Here is a 14441-nt window from a genome sequence, read left to right on the forward strand (position 1 = left end):
GTTCGGGTATTTGGCATAAAGTTTGTGATTCTCTAATTGCTCAAGAAACAGTTTTCGGTTGGATCCTCACCGGCCCTGTGTCCCAAAACCCTCGTCCAAAATTCAATATCGTTTCTCATTTCTGTGAAATTTCACTAGATAAGGAAATTTCACGTTTTTGGGAGGTGGAGAATCTTCCAAAGAAGAACTTTATGTCTCCATCAGACCGAGCTTGTGAGGATCTATTTGTTCGTACTACTACAAGAAACTCTGAAGGTAGATACGTAGTAGCGTTACCTTTCAAAGACAGTGTTTCAAATTGTCCAAATATAGGTAATTCTAGGTCTAGTGCAATGGCACAATTTCTCCGAAACGAGGCTAAGTTGAATCGAACTCCGGACCTAAAAGTAGAATATGATAATGTTGTTCGAGAGTACGAAATACTGGGTCACATGACTAAAGTTTGCTCTCCAATTACTCCAGAAAGTACTCCAAATCCTAAATTTTACTATCTACCACATCATGCTGTAATTAAGCCTGATAGTGTAACTACGAAGGTCCGAGTTGTTTTCAATGCCTCATCTCCTTCATCCAATGGACTTAGCTTAAATTCCTTGTTACATGTTGGTCCAATTTTGCAAAATGACCTAACGGTTCTCATCCTTAAATGGCGGTTCTACAAATATGTCTTTAATGCCGATATCCAAAAGATGTATAGACAGATTTTGGTCGATCCTAAGTACACTCCATATCAGCGAATCGTATTCCGCGATAACCCGAACAGTCCAATCTGTGACTACGAATTAAAAACGGTCACGTTCGGGGTTAATTGTGCGCCATATTTGGCCATTCGTACTCTCCTGCAATTAGCTGACGACGTACAAGGACTTTATCCGATAGCTAGTTCTATTCTGAGAAACTCAATGTATGTCGATGATGTTTTGGCCGGTGCTCATTCTGAGAACGATTCCATAAGAGCAAGAAATGAGCTAATTCAAGCACTTAAATCAGCTGGTTTCGATCTAAGAAAATGGACGTCCAATTCCCAGAGCATATTAGCAGATATTCCTTCTGATTTCCTTCTCCATGAAAACTTCTTAAAATTTGAAGATTATAGCTCGGCAAAAACTTTAGGCATTCGGTGGAATGCTTGCCTAGATGAGTTTTTCTTTATTGCGAGCCAATTCCAGGAGTCATCAAATTTTACGAAGAGAGAAGTTTTGTCGAAAATTGCGAAACTTTTCGATCCCGCTGGCTGGCTAGCTCCGTGTATTGTCCAAGCGAAGATCATCATGCAAAAAATTTGGATTGATGGCACTGGTTGGGATGAAACCCTAGCTCCAGATACCCTTAATCAGTGGAAAGCATTCGAAGACAATTATCCCACAATCAATGCCATACGGATTCCTCGATGGATTGATTATGTTCCGAAAGCTGAAGTCCAGTTCCATGGATTTTGCGATGCCTCGGAAAAGGCATACGCTGCTGCATTATATGTTCGAGTGTCGACTCCTAACTCTAGTAGTACCCACCTAATATCGTCCAAAACAAAAGTAGCTCCCATTAAAACTCTGTCTATTCCGAGACTTGAACTTTGCGGAGCCCTTTTGCTTGCTGAAATGATAGACAGTCTGTTGCCCAGTTTGGATGTGGATAGGTACGATATATTCTGTTGGACGGATTCCACAATTGTGCTTTCTTGGCTAGCTAAAGCACCGTGTAACTGGCTTACCTTTGTCGCGAACAGAGTTTCCAAGATAACACAAATTGTTCCCTTTTCCAAATGGGGTCATGTGGTTTCTGAAGCAAATCCGGCGGATTTAGCAAGTAGAGGTCTTTGTCCACAAGAGGTAAATCAAAATGATCTTTGGTGGTTTGGCCCATCTTGGCTTAAAGAACCTACATCTAAATGGCCAAACTTCAAAATGTCGAATCTTCCAGCTACCGATCTTGAGGTCAAACCTATTCGTGTCCATTTCTCCTATTTCTCCAACTTCGAAGATTTGCTAGAAAGATTTTCCTCCTTTTCCAAGGCAATGCGTGTAATGGCATATGTCTACCGATTCTTCTATCGAACTCATCCGAGATTCCGTTACAACTTCTATCGAGAAATAACATTACTTTCTAGCTCCGAAATAGTTTCCGTTCGCGATCGACTCATTTCCGTTTGTCAAAAATTCGCCTATCCTAATGAGTACAAAGCTCTCTCATCCAGAGAAGAGATTTCTAAATCCAGCAAGCTTCTGAACCTTAATCCTTTTCTCGATCCAGAAGGCCTAATACGATCCTGTGGCAGACTTGAGTTATCCCCAGACCTATCCTATAACGAAAAGTATCCGATTATTATTCCGTACAACTCCCAATACGCAAGACTCTTAGTCCGATTTATCCATGATATCAGCATGCATGGTGGAAATCAACTAGTTCTACGTCTCCTACGTATGCAATACTGGATCCCAAAGGCCAAAAATCTCATCAAGACGACCATAAATCACTGCAAGCCATGTTTACTTTACAAGAAAAGATGTCAGAAACAGATTATGGCCGCCCTACCTACAGAACGTAGCGAGATTTCGCGGCCATTTACCCGTACTGGCTTGGACTTTGCCGGTCCTTTTGATGTGAAAAGTTATTCCGGTCGTGGTTGCAGAATGACTAAAGGGTACGTGTGTGTATTTGTGTGCTTCGCTACTAAGGCGATCCACTTAGAGGCAACATCCGACCTCTCTACTCCTGCATTCCTAGCAGCTTTTAGTCGATTCGTCTCGCGTCGTGGATGTCCTTTGCACTTGTATTCTGACAATGGTGCTAACTTCGTTGGTGCTTCTAAAATCCTAGCCAAGGAATTTCTCCAAACGAGTTACCAAAGAGTCCAAGCAAACTATGCTCATCAGAACATCACCTGGCATTTCATTCCAGCTGGCGCTCCTCACATGGGTGGTTTATGGGAGGCTGGTGTTAAAAGCTTTAAAGCCCATTTCCGCAAAACTACCGGATGTTTAAAATATACACATGAGGAACTCTCGACACTTCTATCCAAGATTGAATCCTGTCTGAACTCTAGGCCAATTTCTCCGATGTCCACTGATCCTACGGATCTTTGTGCGTTAACTCCTGGCCATTTCCTTATTGGGACTCCAATCCTGGCTCCTGTGGATCCCCAGATAAATGAATCCGCGATTTCCATAGTAAATAAGTGGCAGAGGTTAAAGCTAATCCATCAGAAGTTCTGTCTCCGATGGAAAAACGAGTATCTAAAGGAACTCCAAAAGCGAGTAAAATGGCAAAGGCCAGAACCTAATCTCCAAGAAGGCTCACTGGTCGTTATAAAAGATGAGAATCTCCCACCGAACTCTTGGCGACTAGGTCGAGCTACGAAAGTATATCAAGGTTCGGACAATCGTGTACGGGTCGCTGATATATTGACACAACGCGGCGTCATAACTCGTCCCGTCGTAAAGCTCATACTTCTGTTTGCACAGTCTTAACCTTTTCGGTTTTGTTATTTCGTTTTAAATTCACTTTTCTTTCTAACTAACTTCTTTTCCAGGTCAAAATGCCAAAAATACAATCCAGCTCATCGTCTAAAACATTTCCATGCAGAATCTGTAAACGTCCGCATCCCCTACGAACATGCCGAAAATTCCTGGCAATGAATATGAGCGATAGGCTCCGTGCAGTCCGAAAACATAAGTACTGCTCCAACTGCCTAGCACATGACCATTCCCAAGGCAGATGTCTTTCCAGGCACGGATGCAAACATTGCCACAAACTTCATCATACTTTGCTGCATGTCAATCCGCGATTGGCCAAAGACCTATTGTCCACTCGTTCGAGGTCACGATCTCCTTCTCCTCCACGGGCTTCTTCCTCCAGGGCAAGCAAAACCTCGTCCTCCAGGACTCCTAAAGAGTCATCGCCGCCGTCTACCTCTAAAGCTGCTTCCCTCACCTCGATTCTTCGTCAGAACACTTTGGTCCTTTTGCCGACAGTTCTTGTGAAAGTTGGGTCCACAACTTCACATGCGCGGTGTCTTCTAGACTCGGGGTCGACAGTTAGCCGAGTTGCAAAGAAATTTGTCGACGAGTTGAACTTGACTGCATACTCTTTGCATGATGAGACCGTTTGCCCGATCATGTTGAAGTCCCGTTTCGATTCGTCCTCAAAAATTTAAGGAAATTTTCGCGTAGATAATCGAATTACGATTCATACTCCCTCCGAATCTCTTCCTGAATCGTACAAGAAAAATTTCCGTGACTTATTCCTTGCCGATTCAAAGTTTTATGAGTCGGCACCTATCGACATAATTATAGGCGCCGACCTGTATCCAAAGGTTATTCGGGAGGGTGTATTTTCCCGAACAGGTTTTCCAACTGCCCAAAGCTCCATGTTTGGTTGGACTATCTATGGGCCGTGTTCGTTGTAAATAATTAAAAACACTTTTGAGAAGAAATGCACTTTAGAAAAGCAAGATACAAAACGTACTCATAGAACTTAATTGAATTGTTCCTTAAAATACAAGAAAAATATATATTCCTTGAATTACTATTTGAATTAAATATCATAAATTAAGTTTATTAATCCAATTATCTGATTTATCATTCCAGAAGCAGTATCTTGACAACATCAATTTGATTTTCCGTTTTTTCCGGGTTCTTCATTTCTTTATAATTGCATATCCTGCAAGGCGGGTGGCAATGTTAATGCCAAAAGCCTTAACCAACTTTTTGGGTTCTCCCTAATAGTTTTATTACATATAAAAGCTAATTGTTTTATGATAGATAGTTATTGCAATAACTATCTATCTCTTTTCATTTTTTCGCCTAAACCCAAATGTCAAATTGGTGAAGTGTCTAAGCTGCTGTTTCCGGTTTTACAAAACTAAAATTTTCCTTCTTGTATCACTAGCAGCCGACTGAAAAGGTATTCCTTATATCCATTTATCCCAATAAAGAATTTCCTATAATTATCCAAAATCCTAATACTTGGTTTTGTTTATTTCTTTTTTTTTCCTACATTTGCCCCTGGGTTGTCTATATTGAGTAAACAAATTATATTAATAATTTGTTTATTTGGCTCTGAGAGTAACTCCATACACTTTCCAACCAGATTCCCACTCCTTGCTTCCCCACGTCAACATATCTATCTATCTATCTATCTATCTATCTATCTATCTATCTATCTATCTATCTATCTATCTATCTATCTATCTATCTATCTATCTATCTATCTATCTATCTATCTATCTATCTATCTATCTATCTATCTATCTATCTATCTATCTATCTATCTATCTATCTATCTATCTATCTATCTATCTATCTATCTATCTATCTATCTATCTATCTATCTATCTATCTATCTATCTATCTATCTATCTATCTATCTATCTATCTATCTATCTATCTATCTATCTATCTATCTATCTATCTATCTATCTATCTATCTATCTATCTATCTATCTATCTATCTATCTATCTATCTATCTATCTATCTATCTATCTATCTATCTATCTATCTATCTATCTATCTATCTATCTATCTATCTATCTATCTATCTATCTATCTATCTATCTATCTATCTATCTATCTATCTATCTATCTATCTATCTATCTATCTATCTATCTATCTATCTATCTATCTATCTATCTATCTATCTATCTATCTATCTATCTATCTATCTATCTATCTATCTATCTATCTATCTATCTATCTATCTATCTATCTATCTATCTATCTATCTATCTATCTATCTATCTATCTATCTATCTATCTATCTATCTATCTATCTATCTATCTATCTATCTATCTATCTATCTATCTATCTATCTATCTATCTATCTATCTATCTATCTATCTATCTATCTATCTATCTATCTATCTATCTATCTATCTATCTATCTATCTATCTATCTATCTATCTATCTATCTATCTATCTATCTATCTATCTATCTATCTATCTATCTATCTTATCTATCTATCTATCTATCTATCTATCTATCTATCTATCTATCTATCTATCTATCTATCTATCTATCTATCTATCTATCTATCTATCTATCTATCTATCTATCTATCTATCTATCTATCTTATCTATCGATCTATCTATCTATCTATCTATCTATCTATCTATCTATCTATCTATCTATCTATCTATCTATCTATCTATCTATCTATCTATCTATCTATCTATCTATCTATCTATCTATCTATCTATCTATCTATCTATCTATCTATCTATCTATCTATCTATCTATCTATCTATCTATCTATCTATCTATCTATCTACTATCTATCTATCTATCTATCTATCTATCTATCTATCTATCATCTATCTATCTATCTATCTATCTATCTATCTATCTATCTATCTGTCCGTCTGTCTGTCTGTTGAAAGTACGATAGAGTCCGAACGGAAAGAGCTAGACAAAAATATTTTGTTTTAGAAATTATTATTTTGTTAATCCGAAAGGGATGTGCCCCTTGTCTGTCTGTCCGTATGTCTGTCTGTCTGTTGAAAGTACGATAGAGTCCGAACGGAAAGAGCTAGAGAGTGGACAAAAATATTTTGTTTTTAGAAATTATTTTTTTGTTAATCCGAAAGGGATGTGTCCCTTGTCTGTCTGTCTGTCTGTCCGTCCGTCTGTCTGACAGACAGTCAAATATCAACCTAAGGTTTATCGGAGAGCATTCACTTTACGGCATACGGTACCTGTTAAATATCAAGAAAACCTAGTTTAAAGCTCAAAGAATAAATTATAGTGCTCCTTTACTTAATTCTAAATTTAAAGAACCTCTACTTCTGTTTAAAAATTCTTTAAATTTAAAGTACCTGCGATCATCATAACCCAATATTACTACATTCATTTATATTTCTTAAGAATTTCCGGTTTTGTTTTCTTATTATGTACAACTTGTTATGGCAACAAGTACAATGAAAATAATAACAATTGCGGCAATATTGTCAACAATAGCAACTGTGAATAAAAAAACTTTTAATTTTTTCTTTCCACCATTTAAATGTAAATGCCACGTAAAAATATACATAAATTACAATAGGCATAATAGGTACAAATATTAAAGGTAGAAAATAATAAGCGAATTACTTTGGATTGTATAAAATGAAGAAGAATATAAAAAGAGAAAGTGAAATATTGTGGCCACTTAAGTAACTTAAGGAAAAAGTTTTTCTTATAATAAGCATCTTTATATACATTTTAAAGTTAATTTTCATAGATTTTATTATAAAATATATAAACCAAAAAATTTAGATTATAAAAATAAATATATTTTAATTCTCCAAATACAATTAATTCCATAAAATATTAAAAACATATATTTATATTTTAATAAACTCTTCAATATTCTATCACCATAATCTGCATAAATATTCATTTAAACTTGTATTCAAACAAGTTCATAATCCTCATCGAAAGCAAAACATATGGTCACGAATCTCCTGGAGGATAAAAACTTTCATTGAAATGTCATAAACTTTTATTAGTTTAAATATTATTCCTACACCAATTATTTTTTCATGACAATATAATAATTTATTTATTATTTTAGTATAGTTTGCATACAAAAATATACATATCGCTCATTTGCCTACAAAGGGACATAACTCAAAGTCGGATATTTTTTAAGTGAATGAAAGAAAAGAGAACTCTTTTGGTACATATGTCCATATACATATATACATGTGTATAAAGGTTATTATAATTCAAAACTGAAGGTATTTGCAAAGGTTATTTAAACTATGTTTATGAGTTATAGCACTTTAGTTGCAAAGACTCGTTATGTACAATGTAATTTATTGGTGGTTTAGGCAAAATAATAAAAAAATTGTTTTTTTAGTGTGAGTTGAGAAGCTGATTCATAGGAGACCTTATATGAGAGGTAGGGTCAATTATGGATTGATCCACATAAAATTTGTTAGGGAGATTTGACTCATATGAAACTTATTTATGAACTTATTTATGTTGAATTTCATCGCTATAGTCAGGGGTCCACTTGTATGAGGGCTTTTCAAAAACGTGGACCGATATGGCCCATTTTCAATACCAAACAAACTTTACCTATACTAAATAAAAGTTAACAAACGTGGTTAACTCAAAATGCGTTGTAAATAGTGAGCTTACCACGTTTGTTAACATTAGACAACAGATGTGCATAAAGTTTAGATTGCGACAACGAATTGTTGCAATGTTGACAAAGTTGCGTGGTCTACATTACTTTAATTCCATAATTCTCTTAGTTACATCAATATCACGATGAAATTTAGCATAAATTACTTTTATATAAACCTTAATCCTTCCACCAAATTATATGATCGGCCCATATTTAGCCCTATCCCCTATATGAAGCTTCTTTCGGAAAATCAGTTTTGAAAAAATTTTGTATCAAGAAAAAGATCAATAACGTCGTCAATTGCTAACGGATTTTAAAAGCAATGTTGCGTTTTATTCATGAATAAGCCTGGGTTTCTAATTAGTTAATAAATAGTACGGCTCCCATATGAAATATTTTCAAAAAAACATCTCTAAACTTGGACAACGGTGCAAAATTAAAATAAACAAGTTAGAGTGCTATATTCGGCAGAGCCGAATCTTAACTACCCTCCACCAGCTACTAAAAGTGTTAATACTTTTCTAATTGATCAAATATTTGTAGAAATAAGTTTTCTCACGTCTTAAAAAGAAAAATCTCAATATATAAACAGCTTAAGTCTATTACAATTCCAAGATTTATTGAACATTACAAACGCCATTTTCTTTATATTTTTATAGCACTTAGCAATATTTAGTAATTTGCATGTATGCATGTGTGCGAAAGATTTAAGGATTTTTAAAATGCATATACATAATTTTGTTCTACACAAGTTGTTAATGCAACTAATTAAATACCGTTAAAGCGCTTTTAGGGGCAGGACCTAGTATGGGAGATATGACCAAATATAGAACGATCGTAAAAAATTCTTTAAGCTAAATTTCTGTACACAAAAGATATATTTCAGTCAAATTTTGTATCTATATCGCAATTTAGTAATAAGTAATGTGTGTTTAAGTGATTTTCTGAAGGGAAACTTGAACGGGACCAACCGCACCCATGTTATGAACCGATCGTGAAAAAATCTTGAAATAGAATTTTTGTATACAAAACTAATATTTGTGCCAAATTTTGTATCAATAGCTTTATTTGGTAATGAGTAATGTGCGTGTCGTAAAAGGATCTTGTATGGGATATATCACCAATTATGTGTATAAAGACAAAATTTCAAAATTCTGTATCTATATCATTATTTGGTAATGAATATTGTGCATTTAAGTGATTTTCTGGAGGGGACCTATTATGAGAGCTATGACCAAATATGGACCGATCGTAAAACAATTTATAGTGTATATTTTTATGTATATAATATAATATTTTTGCTAAATGTTTGATACCCATATCAATATTTATGTGCGTTTAAGTGATTTTCGGGAGGGGACCTTTAATGGGAGCTATGACCAATGTTGGACCGATCGTACAACAATTTTGAAATAACATTTATGTGTACAAAAATAGTATTTATGCCAAATATGTTATGGGTATTTGGTCATGAGTTATGTGCCTTTAAGTGTTTTTCTGAAAGGGACCTTGTATAGCAGCTATCAATTATGGACTGATAGGAAAACAATTTCACAGTAATTTTCTGTGCATATAAGCAATACTTGTACCAAACTTTATATGGATATATTTAAGTGATTTTCAGGAGGGGACCTTGTATGGGAGCTATGACCAATTATGGACCGATCTAATACTTGTACCAAATTTTATATAGATAGCTTAATTTAGTAATGAGTTATGCGCGTTTAAGTGATTTTCGGGAGGGGACCTTGTATGGGAGCTATGACCATTATGGACCGATCGGAAAAAAATTTCACAGTAATATTTCTGTGCATACGAGTAATACTTGTACCAAATTTTATATGGATATCTTAATTAGGTAATGAGTTATGCGCGTTTAAGTGATTTTCGGGAGGGGACCTTGTATGGGAGCTATGACCAATTATGGACCGATCGGAAAAAAATTTCAAAGTATTATTTCTATGCATATGGGCAATGCTTATACTAAATTTTGTATGGATATCTATCTGATTTTCGAGAGAGGACCTTGTATGGGAGCTATGTTCACTTATGGACCGATCAAGAAAGTTTTTTCTCTGAACGAATTCTATTGACATAAGATTTTAATTTCTAAAATTTTGTAAAGATATCGCCATTGTGACGGAAGTTATTAACAAAAAATCCATTTTTCGGGAATATGTATGAAAATTGCATTAGAATATGTAAAAAATGCTTATTTTTTTCGAGGTTGTTTTAAATTTTGATTCATAACTTTTCCCGGTGTGAACTGATTTTGTCCATTTCAATACCAAACAACTTAGGAAAATAAGGAATATTTTGGGTGAATTTGGTTAAATTCTATTGCTTCGTTTTAATCGTGAGCGTGTTTTACACAGACAGACGGACAGACGGACATAGATAAATCGACTCAGAATTTGAGAAGGACCCAGAATATATACTTTGTTGGGTCTCAGATGAATATTTCTTGGTATTACACATGGAATGACAAAGTTTTATATACCACTGATGGTGGTGGAGGGTATAAAAATATGTTTGCTGATGAAATTTACACATATCTCTCCAAGTTACTTAAACCCTTATTATAAAGGCATCAGTTTCTGCTTTCCAAATCCGTGGAAAAACTTAAAATCGGTTCCGATTCAACAATGTTACTGACTTATAAGTGCTTAAAAGTACGAAAAACCGTTTTACCCGTAACTCAAGATTTTGGAGGTGTTTGGCAAATTTCAAAAACATATTCTTGTTCTACTCTGATACACCTTTTAGTAAAATATTATCACTTCCCAGGTATTTCAATTTTCGTTTATTTTGTCTCACTGTGTAATTTTATATAGACCTCACAATATATGTAAATTTTTATGCGTAAAATTAACTACCTCCCACTATTATTCTCTTGTTGGGTATAACAACCGTTTAAAGATATATTTTTGCAGTAATTCTACGCATTTCTATTAAAATTCAACTGTTTATAGATAAAATTCAAAAGAATTCAACAATAGCGGCATAACTTTATATGGTTACAGTTGCGATAACAATACATATGAGGTTAACTGTAAAAATAAAATTCATTTAAAATAAACGAATAGTAATACAAGAAAAATATGATTTTTCCGAATAAAATTTGAATACCCACTCTTTTGTAAACCAAGATAACAAGATGCATGTAACCTTTCGAATGAGCGGTAAAATGGATGACAGTTTGGCATTTCATTTATACCATGTCTATATACAATACATCAAAAATAAAAGCTATGGATTGTCAAGAAAGCTTAAATTGAAGATTCAGTAAAGATGTTAATCCTTTGAAGCAGAAAACGTTACAATTAGCAACTTAAATAGTTAGATAAGGTTTATAAGAGGATGAATAAGAGGGTAATATGTTATTTACGATATTTAAATATTTATTACAAAACCAAAATCTCACTTAAATGCAAATAAATTAAGGATGCACAAATTTACACTATAAATTCTGTTAAATTGAGGATATGACAGCGATGATGTAAAAATACATTTTATGAAATGCAGCAAAAATGGAATTCATTATACATATTATCATTCCATGTACTACAAGAACATTATTTAAAAACCAAACACCACTGACAGCAATAAGGAGATAAGTAAAACGAGAATACAAAGAAAGATACTTTCATGTAAGCAAAAAGAGGAATTTTCATTAAAGTACCACTACTCAACATAAACGATATAAGTAAGAAAAAACACCCCACATATTCTTTCAAGTCAACTAAATTTCCAAGTGCACAAGCATTTATATCTGTGTAGATCCTTTTAAAACCAAAACACTCTTATGTACATATTCAGGGAAGAGGAAAATTTCTGCGTTTAATAACAGATAGTTGACAGATTTAGATTGAAGTAAATGACATATTGCTACGTAGATTTACGTCGCCTACACAGTGGGAAAAATTGCAACAATTCGTTGTCGAAATCTAAATTTTATACACATCCGTTGTCTAAATGTTAACAAACGTGGTAAGCTCACTATTGACAAACAATCCGTTGACAACGGATGTGTATAAAATTTAGATTTCGACAACGAATTGTGTTGTCGTACGTATGTATATACTTTGACAACGGATGTTATTGAAAAACTATAAACACTTTGGTGTCAATTTGATACCAGTCGTGTATATTCCCTTTCCACCTGTGTACATGCATTGGTGCTATTAGTAGGCTACTTAAGCAAAATTAAATTTGCACAGCTTAAATAGGTTTAGTAGTCCTATGGTATGAAACTACTGGTATGAAACTGTCAAAAAATGTATCTATTAGCGGCTAGAGCAGGACATTTACAGAGAAGATGGAAGATAGTTTATTCCTTTTCCTTGCAAATGCGACAGTACTCATTGAAGAGTAGCCCAAGCCGACTTGCATATCTGCCTAGCACTCAGTGTCTTGTTAATACTGCTATCAACCGCGTATTTCGAATTATAATGTGTCTTGTGCGTTTCTCATTGGAAAAAGGCCACAATATATTCCATCTATCTTCAGCATTCTGAAGAAAGAATTTGAGGATACTGGTCTTTATAATACCCAACGAAGTTGCTACTGAAACGGCGATGGAGATAACAAGAGCTGATCCCGTTCTAGCAAACACATCTGCCTGTTCATTCCATAAAACTCCTATGCACAGGGATCCAAACAAAGACAAGGACAGATAATTCTTGCATTGTCTATATAATAGGGAAGTAGTAGTGTAAGAGTTTAGTGAAAGAAAATTTCTATATTGCCGCGAATATTGAGATCATAGAGTACCCTACAGCCTTGATTTAAATAAGTATGTTTAAAATGCTTCGTTAGCAAAATTAAAAAACTTGTTTGATTTCTTCTCAAAAGAGAGAATATTTTAGATATCGCTAAATTTATAAAAAAAAGTCGTCTGTATTTGTTAAAAATTTTATTATATTTATAAATTAAATTTTATATGAATTAATTTTTTCATTCCCGATTCCCGAGAAATTGAAAAGTATGGGAATTCCCAAACTCTAGTTATGATAGGTAAACAACACATAAATAAAATATATTAACAAGTTAGAGTGCTATATTCGGCTGAGCCGAATCTTAAATACCCTCCACCAGCTACTTTTATATTAATACTTTTCTAATTGATCAAATATGTGTAGAAATAAGTTTTCTCATGTCTTAAATAGAAAAAACCCAAGATTTAAACAGCTTAAATTCCAAGATTTATTGAACATTACAAACGCAATTTTCTTTCATATTTTTATAGCTCTCTAGATTAGCGATATTTAGTATTTGCATGTATGCATGTGTGTGAAAGATTTAAGGATTTTCAGAATACATATATATAATTTTGTTCTACACAAATTGATAATGCAAATGGTTAAATACGGTTAAAGCGCTTTTAGGGGCAGGACCTAGTATGGGAGATATGACCAAGAATAGACCGATTGTAAAAAATACTTTAAGCAAAATTTCTGTACATAAAAGATATATGTCAGTCAAATTTTGTATCTATATCGTATTTTAGTAATAACTAATGTGTGTTTTAGTGATTTTCTGAAGGGAACTTTGTATGGGACCGACCGCACCCATGTTATGAACCTATCGAGAAAAAATCATGAAATATAATTTTTGTACACAAAACTATTATTTGTGCCAAATTTTGTATCAATAGCTTCATTTGGTAATGAGAAATGTGCGTTTAAGAGATTTTCGTAAAAGAACCTTGACCAATTATGTATATAAAGACAAATTTCAAAATTCTGGGACCTAATATGAGAGCTATGACCAATTATGGGACCGATCGTAAAACAATTTTATAGTGTAATTTATGTATATAAGAGGAATATTTTTGCTAAATGTGTGGATATCAAGATTTGGTAATGAGTTATGTGCGTTTAAGTGATTTTCGGGAGGGAACTTTGTATGGGAGCTATGACCAAGAATGGAGCGATAGTGAAAAAAAATTTTGAATAATATTAACATATGTGTACAAAAATAGTATTTATTTATATCATTATTTGGTAATGAGTTATGTGCCTTTAAGTGTTTTTCTGAAAGGAACCTTGTATAGCAGCTATGATCAATTATGGACCGATAGAAAAACAATTTCACAGTAATATTTCTGTGCATATGGGCAATACTTATACCAAATTTTATATGAATATCTTAATTTAGTAATGAGCTATGCGCGTTTAAGTGATTTTCGGGAGGGGATCTTGTATGGGAGCTATGACCAATTATGGACCGATCGGGAAAACATTTCTCAGTAATATTTTTTGCACATGAGTAATACTTATACCAAATTTTATATGGATATCTTAATTTAGTAATGAGCTATGCGCGTT

At 34.0% G+C, this 14441-nt stretch overlaps 1 protein-coding gene across 1 annotated transcript; it reads left to right on the top strand.

The window, feature by feature from the left end:
* Positions 1–332: 332 nt before the first annotated feature.
* On the top strand, positions 333–3467 carry LOC119609357. Its single transcript, XM_037964101.1, has one exon. The coding sequence runs from the start codon at positions 333–335 to the stop codon at positions 3465–3467; it is 3135 nt and encodes a 1044-aa protein (XP_037820029.1).
* Positions 3468–14441: the final 10974 nt, after the last annotated feature.

Source organism: Lucilia sericata, unplaced genomic scaffold, assembly GCF_015586225.1.
Source record: "Lucilia sericata isolate MDLA Ls3-8-SP2 unplaced genomic scaffold, ASM1558622v1 Contig000964F_arrow, whole genome shotgun sequence".
In the NCBI taxonomy this organism is placed as follows: Eukaryota; Metazoa; Arthropoda; class Insecta; order Diptera; family Calliphoridae; genus Lucilia; species Lucilia sericata.

Bases quoted from the DNA above. Each gene is read 5' to 3' on its own strand.
- LOC119609357 (XM_037964101.1), top strand. From the start codon at position 333: ATGGCACAATTTCTCCGAAACGAGGCTAAGTTGAATCGAACTCCGGAC.